General features: G+C 38.5%; 2 protein-coding genes across 4 annotated transcripts in view; one reads left to right on the top strand and one right to left on the bottom strand.

Annotated features, from left to right (window-relative positions):
- The first annotated feature begins 483 nt into the window (after nucleotides 1-483).
- LOC105829000 (inositol polyphosphate multikinase) lies at nucleotides 484-6,114 on the top strand. Of its 3 annotated transcripts, none has more exons than XM_012667609.3 (5): nucleotides 484-792; nucleotides 2,244-2,437; nucleotides 3,407-3,586; nucleotides 3,833-4,093; nucleotides 4,626-6,114. In XM_012667609.3, exons 2-5 carry the CDS (start codon nucleotides 2,275-2,277, stop codon nucleotides 5,243-5,245), a joined length of 1,224 nt encoding a protein of 407 aa, XP_012523063.1. In that variant the 5' UTR covers nucleotides 484-792; nucleotides 2,244-2,274; the 3' UTR covers nucleotides 5,246-6,114. The 3 variants fall into 3 exon arrangements, with proteins under 3 accessions (XP_012523063.1, XP_028050984.1, XP_012523064.1); XM_028195183.2 differs by having other exon boundaries at nucleotides 485-788; XM_012667610.3 differs by lacking the exon at nucleotides 484-792 and having other exon boundaries at nucleotides 2,314-2,452.
- An 8,712-nt stretch (nucleotides 6,115-14,826) lies between these two features.
- LOC105835435 (division abnormally delayed protein) overlaps nucleotides 14,827-23,905 on the bottom strand; it is a 55,305-nt gene continuing 46,226 nt past the window's right edge. Inside the window, exons 6-8 of the mRNA XM_036289780.1 lie at nucleotides 22,234-22,378; nucleotides 18,094-18,283; nucleotides 14,827-16,853 (exon numbers count right to left, since the gene is read on the bottom strand). Of these exons, the coding sequence (XP_036145673.1) occupies nucleotides 16,747-16,853; nucleotides 18,094-18,283; nucleotides 22,234-22,378 (442 nt within the window). The 3' untranslated portion in view covers nucleotides 14,827-16,746. The remainder of the gene's footprint in view (nucleotides 16,854-18,093; nucleotides 18,284-22,233; nucleotides 22,379-23,905) is intronic.

Here is a 23,905-nt window from a genome sequence, read left to right as displayed (position 1 = left end):
TAAACTAACCTTTTTACCTCTTTTATTACACAAATGTCACGTGACCATTGTCATTTAAAAGTCGCCAGGCCATTGGCTAATGTCGAGATTGTGAACAAGGAATTAAAATAAACCAAGCGCTAATTCCAAACTGTAATTTTAATTAGATTGTGATTTCAGAGAATACTTAAGAAAATTTAATTTATTGTACGAAATATTTCTTATGACAGTTTCCAACAATTTAATTTTACTTTTTTGTAATTCTTATTCCGGTAAAAATTTTCAATTTTTAATTCTTGTACTCAGTATCTTCATTTTCTCTCCCTCCAAATATATGTTTATCCGAATATATATATATATTTTTTAAGTAGAAAAATTTTGGGAAAATTACAAGACTAATGTCACATTTGTGGCAGTGCGCGCAGCGAGGGGGGGTTCTATGGACGGACCTTTAGATCGTTCGTTAACGTTTAGAACGACAGATGGCGGCAGCGTCGCGACAAGCGCCCTGACAGCGCGCGGGCCGCGGGGGCCACGCACAACGAAACGGTTTCGTGATCGGAGCGGACGTACGGGAAACGGAGAACGCCAACGCTGAAAGTAACGCGACGCGGCGCAGCGGTGAACGTCGAGGAAGTCGCGGCCGATCGTCGAACGGCAACGGGAAGACACGTCCCCTCGTCCGCGCGCGATTGTCGCGCGTCGTCGCTGCACGCTACCCGTATAGGTTATAGTACGCACGGAGACGCACACGCTTGGGGATTAATTAACCGACCGGGAGGAGAGACAGAAGGCGAGAGGAAGAGAGAGTAAGTGCGTATTTAACATGATTTCTCGTTATCACCGCGCGGTAACGATAAGAGCGACCGTGAGAGCAAAACGGCGGCGGAAACTGCGGGGAGAGGAAAGAGTGAGGTTAGACGTTTTTCTTCCTTTTCTCCGAAGCGAAAAACTACCGTACCGTTACTCGCGGAGGCCCCGCGCGAAATCGCTTCGAAGGCGTCGATCTGCTCGCCCACCGTGATTCGGCCTCTTGTTCAGTCCTTGATTGTCCGATCTGTCAAACGTCCCGGTTTCGCGGCTGAAGAGAGTAAGAAAAAAAAAACGTGCGCTTCCGAAGAGGGGGAGAGGTAAAATTTTCCACGCGAAAGGGCGCGAATCGCCCGCTTGATCGCGGGAACGTGTGTTTCGCGGAGTTGCATTCCGTACAGCGCGGCGAAGAACAAAGCACCTTCCGCGCTTTCTGCTCGGCTCTCGAAAAGTAGGATTAATCGCCGTTTGCTTGAAGAAGAGAAGAAAAAAGTCGTCTTATCATCTTGCACTGTCACGATAATAACGAACGGACAACGCGGCGCGACAACGTTTGTACTTGAGGAGGAAAAGTAAACTCGTAAGAGGGATAGATAAAGAGATAAGAGATGGGAATAGGTAGAAATTAAGCGGGAAGAAGAGCGGGTACTGCGCGTCGAGACGAGAATTTTTCTGGGACGTTCGCGATATACGTGATTGTTAAAATAAAAATCGTTTTCAACGAGCTACCAGTGTAGATAACTTTAATCTCGATTTTACCTTCTGCCTTTTTTTCTTAAGAATTCTAGGAAAAAAAAAACGATAAGTTAAATCGAGATAGTGAAATTGAAGTACAATCGGTGCAGATAGACTTGAGAGGTTTTTTTACTTGTTTTTACTTTTTACTTGTAAATTTTTTCAAGCGCGTTGATTAGCTACGATAAGACTGCAACTAACAATTTTATAATTTACAATTTGCAATTACAATGCGCAATTTGTAATTGTAATTGTGAAATTTGCAATTACAATTTTTCAAGGCTTGAGCACTTCTCTGTCCAGCAGTCAATCAGCACATTTGAAAATTTATCGCAGAATAGATAAAAAAAATATTAGCCTAATTACAAAGAAGATTCACGAGGCAAGGACGTCTCTTTGTTTTTTTTCCCCGTCCCCTCTTTCCTTTGCCAAGACAACCTTCGGGTATAATGATAAAATAATAGATCCGTTTTTTATAGCTCGACTTGCACGTTGCTCTTCCCTCGCCTTTTCCCGCTGACGTTCTTCGTTTCATCTTTAGGCCTTGAGATGTTAACGTAACACGGCTATAAGGAAGACCTCGCGTTAAAGCTATTGCGGTGACAAAACGCGCGATAACGCGCGAAAGCATTATTACCGGGGGACGAGTAATGGCGGAATGTAAACCGAGTCTACGATGATATCACGTCGATAATCACGGGACTGTTTTCTATTTGCAGAGCTCAATCGCTGCGCGATCGCCGTTTAATTATGACGACCGTTGATCCGGACAACGATATCGAGAAGCTGCCGCATATACAGTGGAACAATGCGGCGACACCCGGGCCATCCGGCTGCATGTTCCCTGGCGAACTGACACCGTTGGAATGCCAAATTGCCGGTCATCCCTTCAATGGCGAAAAACAGACTATCGGTAATTGCGATTTTTGTAAGTCGTAATCAGTGATATCGCGATGATGTGAGGGAGGAAGGGAGGGAGGAAGGATTTTTAATATACATTAAATAGCAAATATGGAAATACATTAAATTATAAGTAATACCATACCAGTGTATATTTTATGGCAGAGACATTTTGCAAAGTGCGCAAATATAATTGCCACAAAATTCGAAATTTGTAAGCTTTCACGCAAAATTATACGCATAACATATCTTATATAAAATTTATATTTTTGCTAATTGGAGTATTGAAAATATTCTTTTTATATAATACTTATATGATACTTATGATATAAATAACAATTATTTTTTTAATTAAATAATTATATTAATTAACTTTTAAGTAATATTTAGACTAATATTAATAGTAATTAATACTTATAAATATAAAAAATGCAAATTTTAACATTTATTTAAAATAGTAAAGGCATACTTCTCTTTTATTTTTTGTAGAAATAAAGGATATATTAATAAAGGATATAAAAAAATAAAATGTGGGATATAAAATATATTTTTATTTAATGTATGTATTTGTGAAATAACGTTTAGATATTTATTAGCAAAAATTAGAAAATTTCTGTATATTTTTGGAACTGGGTTGATTTCGTCCTGATTTAATATTAAAATAAAGTTCAATTTTTTATTCAGTTATATATGTTTCTCTATACATGCTTAACATGTAGCAATTGTTAAGATCATGTGTTTCTAGTCTATGTATTATTTTAACGTGTTGCTCTGAAGCAAAAGCAAAGCAATTTTTCTACGTACGATGTTTGATTTATAAAATAAAACGTACAAAGGTATCAATATTTTATATCAATGCAATTGTTAAATTAGCGTTTATCAATAATATAGTACTATATATCTATTGATATATAGTATATCAATAGTATATAAACATTTGTGTGTATTGAATAATTTCACAAAGGATTGTTTCTGATCACAGGAATGCTAATCTGCAGACGGACTGGTCACGTGTTGAAACCGGCGACTAAAGCGATCCTTGGAGAGAGAGAAATTGCATTCTACGAGAACTTGAAGAATTCTCAGGATCCTGTAGTAATGGAATTAAAAAAATTCGTTCCGCGTTATTATGGTACAACGGAACTACGTGTCTTTAATAACCGTAAGAATTTTCTTGACAATCCGCAATTCTGTGATACGCTGACTTTATGAATAAACTATATGAAGTATATATATATTTACATATTTATATATACAACTTATAAATACATTATATTTAATTGTAATTGTAATATAAGAATTAATTAATCAAGCGTGTGAATATATGTGAATAATGTTATTTGGATGGCTAATTATTCTCTTTCATTTAGATGTCTTTTCTTTACTAAACTTTTTGTCCGTATAACAGGTACGAAATTCCTCATGCTTAAGAATATCACAAAGAACATGGCCGAGCCATGTGTGATAGATATCAAGATCGGTTTTCGCACATGGGATCCTTTAGCTACACCAGAGAAGAGGAGAACGGAGGAACTCAAGTATGCCGAATCAAAGCGTACTTACGGTTTTTGTATAACAGGTTATCAAGTATATTCCGTCTTATCTGGACAATTAAGGAAATATGACAGAGATTATGGCAAGCAACTCGGTGTTGAGGGCGTCGTGGAAGGTATCTGCTTTAAAGTTTTAAGAAGATATACAAAGTTGAAAGGAAAAAAAAGAACAACTATTCGAATGTAAAAGATTCACTAGTATTAAAAGTCTATTTTAGGACGTTTTAAATAACCGAAATAGCCTGCGTTCGATTCGAACACAAGGTTAAATCTTTTAACTCATTGACTCATTGATTATGAATCGTGTAATTAGTATGCCTTCCAATTTTGATATTAAGGGAACAATTAAAGTTTTAACTCTAGAACGTTGAAGCTATTCCGTTATGCCTTCGAAAAAGTATACTAGAAATTAGAAGCATAATCGGTGTTGAGATTCTATTCAATTTTTTTAATATCATGACTAAATCGTTTTACCATCAAGTGATAATAATTTCACATCGGCATATAGAATTATTAACAGATTAATCGTTACTTTGAGTATGTGAACAAAAAAGTGGTTTTTTTACGACGTGATCTACGATATAGCGATAAGACTTTAACTTTTCCTATTTTTCGAAATCGCGTTAATACTTTTCTTCTTTCACGCAGCGCTGGAAAATTTCTTGAACATAATACCTGGGAAGCCAGCCTGTCGACGATTGGTCTCTGAAATCTTAACATACCTGTACAATATCGAACGATTCTTCAGCATGCAGCGGAAATACTGCTTTTATTCAAGCTCGCTTCTGGTCACCTACGATGCTCAACACTTGCGACAGCACTGTCCATTGAAAGATGACAATCCTATTACTCATTCAGTGTCGAAATTCGATAAAGAAATGATAAGTGAATCAGTTCCTTGTACACCCGAAACATACCAGAATTTATCTGGCACAAACGAATTAACGTTTAGCTCGAGAATGAAGAAAAGCGTAAGCGAGCCCGTGTCGATGCCGTGTGAGCAGGTACCTGATCAGAGCAGTTCCCATAATTTAAATGCAGATCGGTTATGTCAGTCCGACTCGAGTCAATTCATGCATTCGTGCACAAATGACGTCACAAAGGACGATGTTCCAGTGGACAAATGCAAGTGGGTCAAAGTGAAGATGATCGACTTTACACATGTCTTCCCAGGGGAGAATAATGATTTGGATCGAAATTATCGAGATGGCCTCAGGATGCTAATCCGGCTCTTAAGTCTGTTCAAGAAGAGCGATTGCGTGCATTAGTTGTTCCCCTTATCGAAGAATGTATTACTTGTGACGATGTTCCCGGAAGTGAACGGAGAAAAGATTAGAGAGGATAATTCAGACAAAGATATGTTGATACGGCGATGTGTCATCCATGTTATCAGATCAGATATCGAGGCGACATATCGGAAGAACATGATAAATCAGTAGCGACAATGATCAATCGTTCAGGCTAAGAGAGCTGCTCATCTGCTATTACGATATAGCTCTTTGGAGAAAAGAAAAGGATTGCGAAGAAATGCAGAGAGGCATTTCGTATCAAATGTAAAGGCCGGAAAAACTGCAATTTGATGAAACTTCAAACAACATATTTTCTCAGTAATAACTTATTATGGAGTGTGAAGTGAATCACAGAACCTCTTTCACAAGATTGGAAAAGCAAAGATACAATGAGAAAAGCAAATCTAATCGGGCATATGATCGATTCTGAAACTAATTTTACAAAAATGTCTTCTCTAGGATAAAATAAACTAATTAAGACTTTTATACTTTGCCAAAAGAATTGCGATGCGATGTATAGGGTATCTAGAAGTTTCGTACATTTGACTTTTCGCGTTTGTTGTGCGAAGGTTTTACAGATTTCGAACAACAAGGAAACAAAGGGTGGTCTCATTCTAAATGTCTGACTACCGAGTAACGAGACTTTCATATTACGACGACAATAAGTCGCACTTTGTAAACATACACACGTACATGCGCCGTACTGCACAGTGGCGAGAAGTTATTTAATAATACCATTACTAACTTTGCCATGTTACATATATTTATGTTACTCGCATTACGCGGTGAAAAAAGTGCAGATTATTGTAATTGTAACAACAGCAATAAAACGATTCTGATGTAAAGTGGGGCGCGAGTATTTATTAAACGTTCTATTCATACTCACATGAACACGATGAAATAAAATCTGCGATCAAAAAACGATACTCTTGGAGAGATATCTCGTAATTTTTTTAAAATTACAATTATGATAAATATATTATTAGGATTATAGATTATACTATACGATTAGTTTTCAAGGTTCCGCAGCAATTATACTTTCATGATTTTGTGTCGTAAATACGAGATAAATACCGTCACTTTTAATAGCCATGGATAACATCTCTTCCGACGAGCAGTATTTTTCGCCATTTATTTTTACTAGCTATTTCTCACGACCCTCGTCGTTGTCGGTGCAATAATAGGTGAATAACTCTCTTGTCGTATAATATTTTATTCGCCATTCATTCGTAAACAGTTTTTACAGATCGTCAACAGATCGGCGGGCGCGCCGTTGTGACGTGATCAACCGTGATAATAATTAATAATAATAATTTGCTTAATCTCTCGTTATAACACTTATAATAATATGCGTGCGCGCACGCTCTGGCGTGTGCGTAGGTGTGTATAATTTTCAGAATGCGCGGAGTGTACGCGCACACGAGCATATACACACGCACACGCACGTATATACATATATAGAATTGCTCATTTCGGTCGCATTTGTCTCACTTCTCTCCGCTACACACCGTCCTCCTCGCTGACGCTTTCTCGTTCAATTTCGGTAAGTGCTTTAATCGAGAGCCGATCGGAACTATTTGGGCTACACACGCCGCGCATCTTCGCTCGTCTACAACGGAGTCGGGAATTGGCTTCTTTGGAATTAAGTTCGTCCAGCTTGAATTCCAACTAGGTCTTCCCGTAGTTAAGCAGTGATTGAGGAGGTGATTGAAAAAGAGCACCGAATTTAGATCGTAGAATTTTGAATCCGGACAAATCAAGTTACATCTCCATCGCGAATTGATGGAGTCGCCGTGGAAAAGTCAATTGACAGCAATCACGAGCAGGATTATACGCATAATTAGCAAGCAGTTTGTAATCGGGCGGCGACCAGCCGTAATCAATTAAACAAATTATTAACGTTCGATCGCGCCGGCAAACGCCGGCGGACAGTCGCGCACAGAGTTTCGCACAAATGTTACGGTTTTCCTACTCGCCGTCGCCGCCGCCGCCGCCGGGGATTAACTCCCCGTTAATTAGTCGCGCTTAATTAAACGAGGATCGTGAACAATATCGCGATATTATAATATAAGTAGCCCTATATCACATAGTAAACGCAGGCGCAACAATAAATATTGCATTGTAAAAACGCATTTTAAATAGCTAAACGTGTAACACAATAGGAGGGACCGCGGGTCCGGTTAGTGTGTATGTATGATAAAATACGCATCATGCTGGGCTAATAATTGTTATACAGCGTAGTCGAAACGTCTCTTTCATTCTTTCTCTCTTCCACGCGCTCACATTCTTCCGCTTTCTACTTACGTAGGTAATATAATTACAAAGCGATTCGATCGAACGACGGCGAGGTGTCGTTCGTATACGTTTCGTCGCTACGTTTTACGCCCGCGTGAATCCGGGTATACAAACGAGGGAAACGCCCTGGGTAATTGAAGACAAGATCGCTTCGCTACGAGGCAAATGGCAATAACAAACGAGGGATGCGATATGTTTTCGCGCCCGGCGAAAAATTCAACCCCCCTTCACCGGGGGAGCTTATTCTCTTTCCCCGAGCGTTCGCATCCCCGCCCGCGACGTCTGCTTCCCTTATCGTAATAATTAGTCTCGCTGTAAACATTACGACTAAACGGTTAATTCGTCCATGATTACTTCAGTTGTGTGTGGTTTTTTTTCCTTTATTAGCTGCTACTTTCATTTTTAGGTCGATATATTTAACGTATATATAACTATATATAAATACAGCAGGCATTCGTTATATATTTACAGGTCGATCAACGCACCTTTTTCTTCCTCTTACGCTTTTCTTTCTTTCGCTCTCATTCTCCCTCACGTTTTCTCAACATATCTACTTGTCCCCTCTCCCTCCCCCTCGCCTTTTTTTCTCTCCCGCGACAATTTCGCGAATTTCCGCGGCGAAGGAGCGAGCCGTCCGCTTATTAAATTAATCATTAAATTAAAGTCATTCCCCACCGTTGCCACACACCTTCAGTCTTATAAATTCCAATCATCTGCTCTAATTCCACAATTTTCTTAGGCGTCAAAGACGCCTCCATCCAGGAATAGTCACCTATCTTGTCTCGCGTAAACGATCTAGTCTTTATATCCTAATTAAAAATTATTTATATGCTATATATCATTGATTGTTCTAAAATTCATTAATATCCATTAAAAAATACTAACTGTTTAAAGAAAAAGATGTGGATTCTCAATCCGTAGAAAAAAAAAAACTGTGACTAAGCTTCGTTTTCTCGCCGCGCGCCGGCGCATAAATTAATTAACTTTGTAATTCTTTACATATAAATACGTAACGAAATAACCATTAATAATACTAATCGACGCGTGAAATATAATCGAGAGCATTGAATCGCGCTAAAAAATAACGCATTGTCGCCGACAAGTATCGACACACCCGTATGACAGACATCACGCGAAACCGATCAGGGTCGATCGGCGAGGTCGAAGACACACGTAGCATTGACGACGACGACGGCGGGCAAGGACGAGCGAGGAGTCTCTGTCGCGCGACATTTCAGCTCGTCCGAACGCGCCCGTCTAAACTCGCCCGACAAAGGCCGCCACGAAATTGAAGAATTACGACGACAGGCACGAACAATTGCGCGCCTGGCCCACGCTGAATTAGGCCTCGCTCGCTCGCCGGCCGGGCGGATTTCGATCTTATTAGCGCTCTGAAAGGAAGGACACGGACAATGGCGCGTCCGATTGCGAAAGTGAATCGGACCTGTCGTTGTCTGCCGTCAAATTCAATGGCTCCTAAGTGACCCAATTGGGCGCCGTGCTTTAAGGCGGTTTCGAATTTTTGCGGTAATCACGGACGGCCCGACGACGACGACGACGACGACGACGACGACTTTTCGAGAGATCCCTGATTTGGAATCCTTTTAAATCGTGCAAGCCATTTTCTATCGTTTCAATCAAAGAAGTTTTGTCTAATATAAAACTTGGAAAAAAAAAGGAATCGATTTTTATTTTAACTAATTAAAATCCTATCGCGACATAGCAATAATAATAATTTTAATTCGTTAAAATAAGAATAAAATACTTTTCTTCGAAGTTTATTATTATTATTTTTTTAAGAGTTCTACACCGGACAGAATTTCTTTCGCGCGCTTAAAGTGTAAGACGGCCAAGCTGGATTGCGCAGTTGCCTCCTTATTTTTAGTGTCCGGAGAGAATAATATCCAATCGCGAGGAGTTCAAAAGGATAATACAGATGGCTGAACTGCGCCGGCACCTTGTAGCTCGCGACGCAACGCTCCGCCGGGGAAAACGCGAGATTAGCGCGGCGGATTAGCTCTCCTACAAAGTGGGACCGAAATAGAAAATGTTAAATATCTCGTAAGATCTTCGAGAGATCTGCGTCGCGGTCGCAAATCGCCAAATCCTAAAATTACCTAAGCGCAATTTACTCTTAATTTCAACCGCTCCCCCCCCTTCCTCCTTCCGCGCCCGCTCCTCCGCGCCCGGCGTGTTATCCTAACAGCGTGAAGTAAATGTTTACAAAACCGCTAGATATTTGCGGTGAGCTCGCGTTAAAACGTTAGAGGCGAGAGTATATAATGTATATGGCGGATTAAAATTACAAAAGAAGAAGAAGAAGGCCATGCTTTAGCTCTCGTATTTTTTGTTCTGTTTCATACACACACACACACGCGCGCGCGCGCGCGCGCGCTAGAAATATACGTATAGCAAGAAAGCGCCCGGGGTGTGTTCCGCACCCTCAAGCCCGTATCAGATTACGCATTGGAGATCGAAGAATGCGAATCGAAGATCAAGAATTCGACCGAGCAGACAATTTTAATTTTCATCCATTTCGTTCCAATCGAGCGAATTCCATTCTCCCTTAATTAACGCGTATCAATTCATTTTATATATATGCTTCTTAAATATTTAACGTCGTATATCTAACGTTTTATAATTATTTAGAAAACGATTATAAATTCAGTTGTGCTCTTCGGGCCAATTCGCAATCTTCAATCCCCAATGCGCCGGTCTGAGACACGTATTGCGAATTAAAGATTAGCATCTGATCAATTAAATAATTATTTTAATCCGTTTCGTACTGTATTGATTAAATTCTAATCTCCAATTCGCAATTTTCATTTTTCCACCAACGCGTAGTCCGATGCTTGACGTGGGTGGCCTGCGCGTTTCCTCCTCCGAGGAGCGATGGACGGCGCGCGACCCTACGGCCAGGGGATATTCAGAAAGGCACTCGGCACCCCTCCACAAAGTTCCGGAAATCAAATGTACAAAAAACGAATACGGCGTCGCCGGAGTGTCGCGCGAGTCCTGCGGCCACCGTCCGGAGAAAACGGCGGCTCTCCTTTCTCCAGCTGTCATATTGATATATTTCTTACAGTTAACGCGAAATCGATCGGGACGATAGCGAGATAGACGAATACACGCGGCACCGTGACATTTTTCACTTGGGAGGGCCAAAAAGAAAATCGAATTAATTTTTTATCGCGCACGTTAAGAACAAAATCTCCGACCGTTGTCATCGAAAGACCATATTATCCGTGATTACTTAAGACTGCAATTGAGCTTCAATCGAAATAATCTAAGCTCTTTTAGTTCACCATATGACATTAGTGTCACGTAAAAATAACCACCGTATCTCTTAAATAATATTACAGTCGGTGTGACACGGTTGGAAAATGTCACAGTGACGCAATTATCTGAGCCGCTCCGATTGACGTAATAAAGAGCCAATCGTTAGATTCGGATGTAACGCGTTGTCAAGAGAACGTTAGTTTTTTTTCTTTCTTTACGGAAGTTTCCGGCACTCGATGGAAACGTTTCCCCTCGACGAGTCAATGCGCAGATTCTTGCGCGGAGAAGAGCGACGAGATAACATCTCTAATCTTCTAATCAGATCGTGTAATATCATCGAATAGTCTCGAATTCCCCAAATTAGGGAAAAGTTATCGAGAAAGATCTCGTTCGTCATGGATTTGATGCTGAAAAAAGCAGCAGAGATTCAATATCGGTAATCTTGCTTTATGTACTCGAATAGAATCGCAACCGTGGATCACAAACGACAATTTAAATTTGAAATTATTGCCGAATTTAAATATGTATTATATATAAAATATATGTATATCGCGAAAAATATATTTTAGAAAAATAAAAATCTGCGAAGGAAGAAACGGCGACCGGACCTAACTCTTAAATTAAAACTTCCACACAAACGTCGAAGCGCGTGTAAAAATAAATTCAACACCGTTGTGATTGTGCGTTACGTGTTTCACGCAATCGGAAGTCGCAATAACTGACCCGCGCTCTCGTTTAATTACGATTAATTCCCGCGTTAAAAATTACTCGTCGACTGGAGGGGCGACGGATGGTGAAACGATTTGGCACGTTGCTTACTTTTAAGAGTTGGCCAACGCATCGGCGAGATTGCAGAAACACGCACGAGACGTCGACTCGTTTCGCGACAACGCGAAAAAAAAAAAATTGCCACCGCGCGTATTTAAGTATTGATCGAGCTCCATTATATCAGCCCCGGGTATTATTAATAGACGCCTTCTTTCGAGGACACTTCACACGCAGGATGACATAAATACCGCAACCTTTCGCTGAATTTAATATCGCGCGCTATTGTTATGACACCTAACAATCAATTTATAATCAGCGTGTCTAGATTGGCTGTCTCGCGAGAAATGATCTACCAAAACCTATTAAGTTTTTATTTGCGAACTAGAAACGTCGGGTTATGACTGAGAAATTTAAATCTCTCCCAACTCTGAAGATTGCAATACGCAAGATCAATGATAAGATTTTAAAAAAAAGTTGTATAATAAAAAACTAAAATTAAAAAAAGAGACGCGCATATTATTCTGGCAAGCATCAGATGATCCACGATCGACGATTTCGAAAAACCGGTCACGGATGCAAAATGGCTTACGCATTTTAAAATTCGCGGGGATCGCGAGTACAATCTATATTCGAGGAGAGATTTTAGCAAGAGAGATGAAAAATTTTGCGTTTTCTCTCTCTCTCTCTCTCTCTCTCTCTCTCTCTCTCTCTTCGATTCGGCAAATTTGTTCGCTGCGTTAAGAAGGCCCCTAAGTTTTCTAGGAAGGTGAGGGATTGATCACAGAAATATACTCCGCATCAGGCGGAGAGAAAAAACGCGGGCACCATCTCCGGGAATCCTTCCGTTCGGCAGTAAATCGCGCCGTCCCGAGTAAATCGGCTCTCAATCGTGTACGTATATAACGTTGGCAGTTAACTTTCATGTGCATGTAACGTATACACTAACGCTTAAAAAAGAAGTGCTTAATTTAAAGATACCACTTGAATTATTCTCTTTTTTAAATGGTTAAAACGTTTTAATGTTTTAAATAGTCAGCTAATCACCGTTTAAAGTTAACATTTTTTTTTATATTTAAACAACAAAATCCTTTAATATTTTAAAATTAAACACTTGTTTTTTTTAGTGTATATGTACTATATAAATTATATACGTTGTATGTAATACATGCTATGTGTATATAAACGTATTATATATACATACAACATACATTCATAAAATATTTATATATATTTCTCGTCTCCGTTTTTGAAATATCTACATATAAGAATATTTTAAACTGTTTTATAAATCTTTTCCAAAACAAATGTTTAGTACTATTAATTTCAATAAACTTATTTTTTACTAAGAATGTTTCAGTTTTAAACACATTTCAAGTAAATCTAAATACGTTCGAAACTGAAGCAATTTTAAAATTTTAAAAAGTAGAGACGAGAAATCAATATTTTAATATCTTAACTTCGAACACATTATTTCATGAGTGTATGTATGTTTTATATTATATATATATATATATATATATGTTTATATATCACGTATTATGTATCATACATATATGGCATCATCATCACGTTATCATCGACGACAGTGTGCGATTATGGCCTTCCCTCGTCGTTCTCCACAATAATTTGCAACACATCGACGTCTGCCGTAGACGTCGCCGAACTTTTCCTATTAAAAAAAAAAAGAATAAAAAAATAATACGGCACACTGAGAAATATGAGGCACACTAACTGTTGTTTGGCCGGCGCGCGCTGTTCGCGGCCGATTGACTCGAGAGTAACGATATTCGTACGACTTCTACAAGTGTCGTAGGAAGTGAAGGTAAAATACTTTCGTTTCCATGTGCATATATCTGGCATTCGGCACCGACCCGCAACGTGACCGCGCGAGATCGAATCCGGTTCACAATTCAGCGACTACACTCTGCAAAAAATTTTCTAAAAAAAATAAATAAAAAAGATTTTATTACATAAATAACTCAATGACAGTTAAAAAAAATATAAAAAAAGGAATCAATGAGTCAAGGATTTTGACGCATCTTTGTACGCGCTTACAAACGCGTTCTATTCTTGCGGAAAGAATTTTTGCACAAGTGTCAAAAAATATATAGATGCAGATCTGAAAGTAATTTCATTAGAGCACAAAATAATTATGTAAAATCTTTTAGATATGATGATGCTGGTAAAAATTTTGACATTTTAGCAATTCAACCGTTCTACATAATTATTTCAATAATCTAATAAAATGTGATTTTCAGATTTGAATCTAGTAAAATTTTTTAATACTTCAGCAAAATTGTTTTCTTCGTACGTAATTAATAAAATTTAATTTAAATACGAAGTACATTTAGAAAAGAAGTTTTTAGTTTTAAGTCAACAGAAATAAAATATTTTATTTCTGTCTTGATTTTTTTTTTGAATACTTAAAAATGCTTCAAATTTGTGTGTTTAAATTTTAGTGTTTAGATTTAAAACACTAAAACGTTTGAGGTTATTAAAGACGTTTTAGCTTTGAACGTTTAAAGTGTTTTAAATCTAAACACAATTTAAAACCAAAACATTTCTTCAAGTATTTAAAAAAAGTCTGAAATAAAACATTCATTGTGTATTTTTATAATATCTTACAATCAAGCGCTTCTTTTTTTAAGCGTAGACGATATCCTTCAGAGCATTCCGTATTAAATTAAAGCGATTGGACCATTGCGTGTCTGACGGATCGAGTCACGTTTCGCGCTCCATGCTGCCCTATATAGAGGCGAGAATGTGGGGTTTGTCATCGGACTTTATCTATTGGAGTTATCGGCGTATTATATTAAAAAAAAATTAGTCTCAAATCTGCAAGCATTGTTTTACATACAAGCAAGAATATAAAATCTTTAAAAAAGATTTGTTAATCTTGAGCAGACACAACTTGCTCACGTGGAAAATGTATAGTTTCATTAAGAAAATTCTATTTTTATTATTCAGTAATCATTTTCATTGAATTGAAAGAAAAAAATGTTGAATAAAAAATAACAATATCTTTAAACGAAAAATTAGAATTTTTTAATATTGATATTATCAAAATCATCATCTCGTCCTCTTCAGACGACTATTATAATAATGAATAATTTTGCTGAAAATTAAGATTATCAAACTCTTTGTAAAAGATTTTATGCTTATATACGAGACAATGATTGTTATTAATTGATTTTTTCTGTGCAGCAATTCTATCTCTCTTTTTCCCCTCCGTAAATTCTCTATGCAATTACAATCTTCCTCTAAAAGCTCGCGCCAGCGAGTCGTTCGCTTTTAACGCAAAAACCAACAAAATTGTACACCCGACGTAGCAAAGAGGAGACGACGCTCGTCGGAGCCATTTCTCAGAGCCGCGCGCGCGACACACTTTTCCCCTCTCGCGAAAGATAAACGGAGTCGGACAGCGGACCCGTCGACCTTCGGATCGGAAGTTTTGTCCTCCCTGGAGCCGACGATCGATGGCTGCTGTGCCGCGCGCGACTATCCTGCATTCTTACGTAATATCAACGCACTCTCCGCGGCGCGAGTGCGCCCCTCGTTCGAGAAACTCTTTCTCTCTTTAGGCCAATGCGTTTCCACGCGCACGACTCGTCTTGGCGAGAAAGCACGCGCGAAGTCGGTCGGGCGAGATAACGGGTGGTACTTGGCATTTCTACGCGGATATGTCTCTACGACTTATTTATATCACGCGCGCGTGACTCGCAGTTTTAATAATTAACGCGGTTCGACAAAAAAATCACTTGTTCTTTCTATCTGCGTCCCGGAAGATTTCTTCCCGCTGAACACGATGCTGACTAATATTTAAATGTTGACTGCGTTTAGAAGCGAGTTCTTTTCTCTTGGTAAAAAAACCATCGAAAGTAACCAAACATCATTTCTCGCCCATTTCTTTAATTTATTCAAACGAATTCCGACGAATTCCGGCAAAACAGCATCGCGACGGTTGGAGGAATCTTCGGGGGTTGCGTACCATCTGGCACCTCGGAGAGAATTTCGTCGTTGAACGGTATCATTTCTCTTGCGGCAACGTCGATGTATATCGACACTCCTCGCCGATAACTTCGCTTTCGTTTCGAGCGATGAAATTTCTAAAATTGATCGCGACAAAAGGAAGCGACATGCACGAAATACTGACCTGCATTCTCGAGCTAGGTTTTGAACTTGTCACGTCGACGACGAATCTTCCCCGATACATTGAGGTCAGAACGCTGTCACTTGCCTCCCTTCAATATAAATAGCAAAAAGAAATCCGCGTTTACGCGACACGCGGAATCACGCAAACTTAAAGCCCCCTTTCCTGAATTGCGCATTCATTTCGGGAATAGTTCGCGTGTTTGTATACATATAGTTTAAAAGCGTTCTACTTTTTTCTTCCACTCGCGTTCTACCGCGAGGCAAGCGTCGCGCGCACCAGCGTTTTCCGCGGTACAAATCGATATAAATCCGTGCACACGGGGGCGGGCGGGGGGCAGGAGAGGGGAAAAAAGAACTGGCGCTCCCGTGGAAAAAAAAACTCCACACCTGGAAAACAGATTTATCGCCGCGTTTTGCAAGCGCGACGTCTCAGCGCCGCTTCTTTCCGCTTTGCCCCCGTACGCTCTTTTCCATCTCTTTTTCTATATCGTATACTTTTTACAAACCGTCCCTCTCTCTCTCTCTCGCTCTCTCCCTCTCTTTCATACACACAAACGCACACATACACGCGCGTACATGCATACATTCTACGCGCATCGATATATCACTGAGAACCGCGGCGTCCTTCCAGCGATCTCGCGGCAGGAACACAGTTCGCTTCGCTGCCCACAACACGCCACCGATAAATTATTATCAACGGCATCGCGCCTGTATACGCAATTCCGACGGGCGAAAGCTCGCCCCCCACCCCTGTGAACCTTCTCCTTAGCCGTGAGGCTGGCGCTTCGCGAGACCGGTTCGCGCACGCCGGAAGAATCCCGCGCGAAAAGCGGATTAGGTATCCGGGTGTGTGTGCTAACAATAATCCTCTCTCGTGACGACAGAAACTAGTTTAACTATCTCTCTCTCTCTTTCTCCCTTTCCTTATCTACGCCACGTCTATGCTGAAACGCGATCGAGATTGTATTCCTCTCGTACCCGGGCGATTAGGCGATAAGCGATGCACAGATGATAGCGGCGAGGGCCATGGATGACAGCAAGATCGTCGACGCTGATCCAGTGTGCGGCGGCCCGGGAGTCTTCATCGACGGGTCTGAAAACACGAAGAATATTCTTTTTTTTTTTGTTTTGGCAAATCAAGTCGCCCCCTTCTCTCTTTCGTTTCAATGAAATAAATACTTCTGTATACGCAATTGCATTAGAAAAGCGGTCTTTATTATTGATTACGTTAATTATTTTAAAATCGTTCTATGTTGTCCTCCCTTTTCTCGTATCGTTAATTCTTGTGCTTCTCATTGTTAATCGTAATTCCTTTTATTATTTGAACCGCTTTTGTTGAAACTATATTGGCTTTTAACGTGCGCTGCATGTGAAATGTATTTAACAGTGCTAGCGAAAATAATTGAAATGGAAAAATAGTAAGAGAAGTATTTATTCGAAAGGTATATGTATAAAAAAATCCAGTTTTCTGTTTATATTATTTATACTTGAAATAAAATATTTATTTCAAAGAGTATTAATAGATAAATATATTTATTTTTCTGTATTTCATATTGCTTTTTCTGTATTTCTGTATTTCACCTTATATTTCTTAAGAGAAAACTAGAAAACAGTAAAATAAAAAAATAGCACATATTTTATGGGAACGGAAATGTAACTCATTTTTCTATAATTATTTTAAAATAAATCTTCTTGTCATCTGTTACCGACAATAATTATATAGCTAGATAATTATTTTAGTATTATTTTCTTAATTGTAAAAAATTGAAAATAGAGAAAATATTGAAATAAAATAAATATCTTATTTTAAGTAAATAATGTATACATAAACATTATATACTCTTTGCTTTTTTATTATTTGATACACAAAAAACTTATACTTTCAAATAATATTTTTCTATATATACCCTTTAAATAAATTTGTCTATTTAATCTATTTCAGTTTCTACCTCTATTTTCATTTTTCCCCAGCACTGGTATTTGGTAAATAAACTACGCTAAGATATCAAGATATTTCACGCGTTATCTTGTAGCCGCACAGTTCGAAACTTATTTAAATTACACTAATTTCCATAGCGCTCTCTCATGGACAAAAAAATTCCTCTCTCTCTCTCTCTCTGTTTGTCTCGCCGGGATCGTCAAACAATGCGTCATTCGATACGCGTACAGAACCCCGCCGAGAAACGAAGTCCTATCGCTAATAACGATACTCGATACGCGCCGTACACGGGATTCATCTGACAATGGAGTTTCCACCGGGGATACGCAGCCGTCGGCTGGCATTATCGAAATGCAAATCAATGCGGGCGTACCCGGGCCGCGGAATACGGTACCTGTCGTAGTGGGACCCATGCCGGAGCCGGACGCCTCGTCGTCGTCGTCCTGATCATCCTCGTCGTCGTCGATCTCGCCTTTGCCGGGTGACCTCCAAACCGGACTGTCCCCGCTTCCGGAACCTTCAAGGGCCTCGTCGCCCTGGAAGACGTCGGGCCCGAAGTCCGACGCCAGTTGGGACTGCACCACCTGCACGCAAGAATGTAACATCGCCCACATGAGAAGGACAATTTTATCATCACGGTATCTAAAAATTTAGCTGGATAGATCAGAGTAGAAACATAAAAATAATTTCATGTCAGGTCATGTATGTGGAAGCTGAAGGCAGTATAAATATTTCCAACAGCTCGATATGATTATTTTGAAATCTATATGTTTCAGTATAACCGTATTGTCAAAATATTAAATATAAAGACGAACTGCTGAATGCGTACTACTAAAATTTTTTTTCGTGTGTGTGTATGTGTGTGCGTGTGTCTCATGATATTGATTTGTGACCCATTTGATATTGATTTACACACAAATAAACATTAAAAAATTGTAGTTTGATGTTTTAGATATTTTTATTATAATAATCTTTAACTTTTTGCTAATAAAACTCGCTTGAATTTTTGCAACTGACATAGTTTCGTTCAGTATCAATTAATTTTACTATTATCACTTATTATTTATTATAATAAAATTTGTTGTGATACGATTTAAGAAACTTATTACATTTTATAAAAATATTGATTTGATATTTTTTATATAATAATTAAAAAATGTGTGCACGTACAATAAATACAAATTATTTCGCAATATAAATCTCTTTTATAAAAATATGAAAATTTAGTATAAAATTACATGGTTATATTATCGACTAAATAAATTCGTTAAAAATTTAATCACTATTGATTTTTTTAAGTGTTATTTATCACGCACAAAGCCATTACGAGACCTGTTAAAATTTTGCCTACATTACTTCTCATTTATTTCATATTTATCATTAAATGTAACTTTTATTAAATAAAATTACGGAATTTTGTTGAGGTACAATTCAACATTTTTTCCCATAAATAATTGAAAGAATGTTATTTAAGTAATTTCGAATATTTTTAAGTGCATGCTCGTATATACATTCTATTGTTAAAATTCTCTTCCTATTGTCTAGAAATAATATCATATTGCTCGAGACAAGACGTTTCAACGAAACTAATTGTTATTAATCATCACTCGGTGAAGTACCGCTCGTTACGCGAGAGCGGGGAATACAAATTACAACTTGACTACAAATGCATAATTGAAATCGCCGAGTACGTACAGGACACAACGCATAATTTTCCAAAATTAACGGCCATTATGCTGCCTCTGTGGGAAAAAATCGCGGCCGCCTACTTGGCGCGATCGCGAAAAGACGACAGGGGAGGGCGGCAGGGGAAATTAGCTTTGTCATTGGCAACTCACTAACTTGTCGTTCTATTTACCCAAAGATCTCATTTAACCCAGTTGACCCAACACAGCAACGTACAATTAATCGTCCGACACTCCCCCGGTCACACATCGCGCGTGTCACAAGCGCGAAGACGTGGATTTATACTCTGCTGAAATCGAGGCCTGCGGGCCTCTAATCCCACGTTCCCCCGAACAAGCTCGTAATCATTACTTAATGTTCGCACCTGCCAATAATACCTGTCGAGTCCTACTATTCACCGGTTTCACGGCCTGCCGCTCCGCTCGATCGCGCGATCCCCCGTCATACGCGCATATGCGTATACACGTGGATGTATTTGAACGAGCGTTCGCGCAATTCGAGGGGAATCCCGGGCGAATTTTTTGCGCCGATGAAAAAAAATCTCGTTTTCGAATTGCGCGTAACGTTTTTTTTTTTTTTTTTAAATAACAAAGCTGCTTAATCGGACGGACGAGCCGTTTAACTCGGAAAGCGGTTTGCCTTCCGAGGCAAGCGGCCAGATCGATCACGAACACCATGTATACACCGCGTGTATATGCGTGTCTCACGACACTCTAATCAGAAGTGAGCGGCCCGATTCCTCGGCACTGCTCAGCACGCGAATTAACATGCGTGTGGGCACTATGCGTGTGCCCTACACGCGGCGGTTGCCAACTTTTAATGACGACGCAGATACCGTGGAAGAATACGGGAGGCAGCTGAAAGACGACGAACCGTAATCGAAGAACTTATTTAGAAATCGGGAGAGGCTTATTTACCTAAAAATCTATTATCAGCCCTCCAAGCCTTATAATCTTCTCGAAATTTTATATAATTGTACCATTTACATATATGTGATTTGCATAATTTCATATGTAATTTACATACATAACTTATTAATTTAAAAATTTTTTACAATTACAAATATAATTGGTCGTAGACATGTAATAGATATCCTTTCTATGTTTATTTCGGTCAATAATAATTAAGTTTTTCTTAATTTAACTTACTTTTATTTATTTTCTGTTCTAAGAATTTGAAAAGAATAAACAGTACGTACGTTAAATTGAAATTAAAGTTAATCTACATTGATAGAAATAGACATTAAAAATATATATAGAATCAAATGTTTTTTTTTTAATTAATCGTTATGAACTTGTAATTATTCCTTTATAATTCGGTAATAGAACTCTCCTGACGTTGTACCCGATCGAACGGGTTTGAGAACCCACGTTTTTCAGATGAAATCCGTCCACGCAACGCGCGACACGTGCCTCGACACACCGTCTGCGCGATTCAGGATCTATGAATAATTCTAGATTAGACGAGAATTTATGATTCATCTGGTGCGTTCGTCTGGTAGTCACGGGTCACCGGGCGAGCTTTCTGCACCAACAAGTTATCGCGATAACTATTTACAAATCGCGACAAATCGCGCTGAGCGATGAGATCTCTACGGAAGGGCGAGAATTTTTGATGGACCCATAGCAAAACTAACATCTCGCATTTTTAATTAAATAGGAAAAGAGCATAATAAAGTAATTTTACATGACTTTATAATTATTATTTATGTATAAACAATAATATATATTATTTGGAGTTATACATTACGATACTCAATGAACAAATAAAAGCACATATAATATTATACTTTCAATTAAAAAATGATATTTTAATTAAAGAAAAATTATATTTAAAAAATCAGTTTACAATTTATTATTAATTTTAAAGCCTATTAATTTAATATTTTCTTTTAAATAGTCATTTATTGATGATTATTTATAGCGATTGATGTGCAATCAGCTATAATTATAATTATCTATACATATATGTACAGAGAAAAATGTCCTTTGACCATTTGTACCTTTGACCATATTATGTGAAACTATTTATTAAATATTTGTAAAAATAAAAATGTATAATTAGCATTTTAACTATTAAAAGTGTTATAACCTCATGTTATTATTATCTAAAAACAAGTTATTTAAAATTCAATATTGTCAATCTTAATATACAATTTATAAAATTAGTAAGAAATAACAAATAAGTTAATGTTGTACTTTTGTAAAATATATAGCGTACCTTGAAAAGAATAAAAGTCAAGGTAAAGTTTGAAAAAAAATGTAAAAACATTTTATCTTTGTCGAGATTAAATTTGTAATAAAAATTATCCTATTGCTTTCATATTATTTTTTAAAATTAATTTTCATATACTTTATATAAAATTTATTTAATGTAAAAAAAAGTTAAAAATATAAAGATATAAAATTGTCTGAACTTTCCTTTGTTAGACAAGATATATAAAAATAACAATTTAAGTCGACAAAATACATATCAATGTCGCTATTTATATTTTATTATTTATATTAAATATCAAAATAAAAACTTGCACAATGAAAAATACCAAAATTGGTTAGAGACACCTTTTCCTTTAATTACATTCAATTTATTATTACATATATTTATTAGAATCTGTGCGCTCGTGAATGGAATTTTTTATTTTACCACAAAAAAGGGGGAGGAGGGGAGAAACGTGACTTTCATTCGATTCTCGCGGACTGTGCTGCGCGACGTGAGCGCGTCGAAGCCGCCTGTTGTTCGTCGCACGGCGTTTGAATCGGCGAGCGAATGAAAATTGCGGCACGGTTTAATCCGAGGGAGAGGAATCCACTTAAGATCTCAGCGACGAATTACGGCTTCATGTACTCACCTGATTAATGTGCCTCAATTGGTCAATGAGCGCGCTGGTGTTCGTATTGCCGGAGTAGGTGGCCGGCGTTGACGACATCGTTATCGTGAACTCAGGATTGTACCGTTGAGCATTCAGACTGGAATCCACCACGGTTTTTGTGTACCTAAAATAAAACCAAAAAATGCCATTGTAATAAAATCGATTTAATTTCACACACACAAAAAAACACGTGATACGTAAACAAGATAATTATAAACTAGATGATTTGTTTTCTAAAGAGATAAGTGTGAAAAACACACAATAAGAGATTGAAATAATAATTATTATAACAGCAACGCGTGAACATAAAACTAATATTCGGAAAAGGAATGTCGAGGGGGTTGCGAAACGATGTTGACAATCTTATTACCAAACTGTCACGTTTAAACACGACTGTAAAAAAAGAGGCGAGTATGCGTCATTTAAAAAACAATAATCGGTGAGTTATGAATAGAATAACACCCCGTGATCGAGCGTTTCTTCCGCGCGCTCGAGCCGAGCCACTGGTTGCATAAATCGTGAACGTTATTTCGATATCGTGCATGCGCGGCTTCTATCTTCCCGTTCACGACGATAAGAGCTCTCGCTCTCGTTCTCTCTCTATCTCTCTCTCTCTCTCTCTCTCTGCCGATGCACTCCACAAAGTGTGCCACCCGAATGAGTCTTGTAAAGCATAGAGGCAGGTGGATGGGCCGCCTGCTCATGTGCTCATTAAAATCTAAATGATCCACGGTATATATGAAACTTATACTATACAACTGAATTATGCAATCAGAAGACGCGACTCAAGTGCCGCTCCATCGTGCTGACTCTCGTCTTCTTCTCCGGGCACGTGAGAACAATGTTCTTTCAAATGTCGAACGTAAAATTAGAAATCGAACGCGCCGGAGATTACGTCCAGCCTCCTGTCCCGTTTGTTTGATATTTCGTAGAAATGCGTCGCGAGCGAAGTCTCTCTCTCTCCCTCTCTCTTTCTCTCTCTTTCTTTCGATCGGATGGTGCACGCATCTACCGCGCGCGCGGTTATCTTCCTCGCGCCTCTATCTTCCGCGGGGTGCTGACCGACAAAAGAGACAAATCGCTCCTCTCTCCCGTGCCGCTTCGCGGAATACGCCTTCCGCTTTTCGATCGCCACGATCGATTAAGCGCCCGCGGAATCAATGAACCGGGAACAAATGTATCCGCGAATAGTCCAGAAGTCGATGATACTTCGCCTTCGGGCCGCCTTACAAAGAGCGATCGTTTCCTTGTACATTACGTTCTTCTCTTCTATAATATTTATTATTGCGATAGATTTTGCATTACCATCGTGAAGTACGCGTCACGAGACAACGCATTTGGATATCGATGATATCGAAGCAAAACCATCTCAAATTTTAGCATAACGATTAACTTATTAATTCGCGAGATTATCGTAATTATTAAGAAATATGCTGACAGCTAGCGCGTTTACATATTTCTGCAGTCTTTTATTTGCTATATCGCTGTATCGCATATTACTGGTTTTAAATTTTTAATTTTCATCGGTGATATCGAGCGAACGTCATCAATCATCGCAAAACTTGGCATGACAAATAATTCACTCTTTATTAACTAAATAAAATTACGTTTTTTTTTTAAATAAAGAAAAAAACACGAATGGCGCAAAATC

The sequence above is a fragment of the Monomorium pharaonis genome, chromosome 7 (genome assembly GCF_013373865.1).
Source record: "Monomorium pharaonis isolate MP-MQ-018 chromosome 7, ASM1337386v2, whole genome shotgun sequence".
Classification (NCBI taxonomy): Eukaryota; Metazoa; Arthropoda; class Insecta; order Hymenoptera; family Formicidae; genus Monomorium; species Monomorium pharaonis.
Note: the sequence above shows the minus strand (reverse complement) of the source record. Positions and strands in the feature narration are given on the sequence as shown.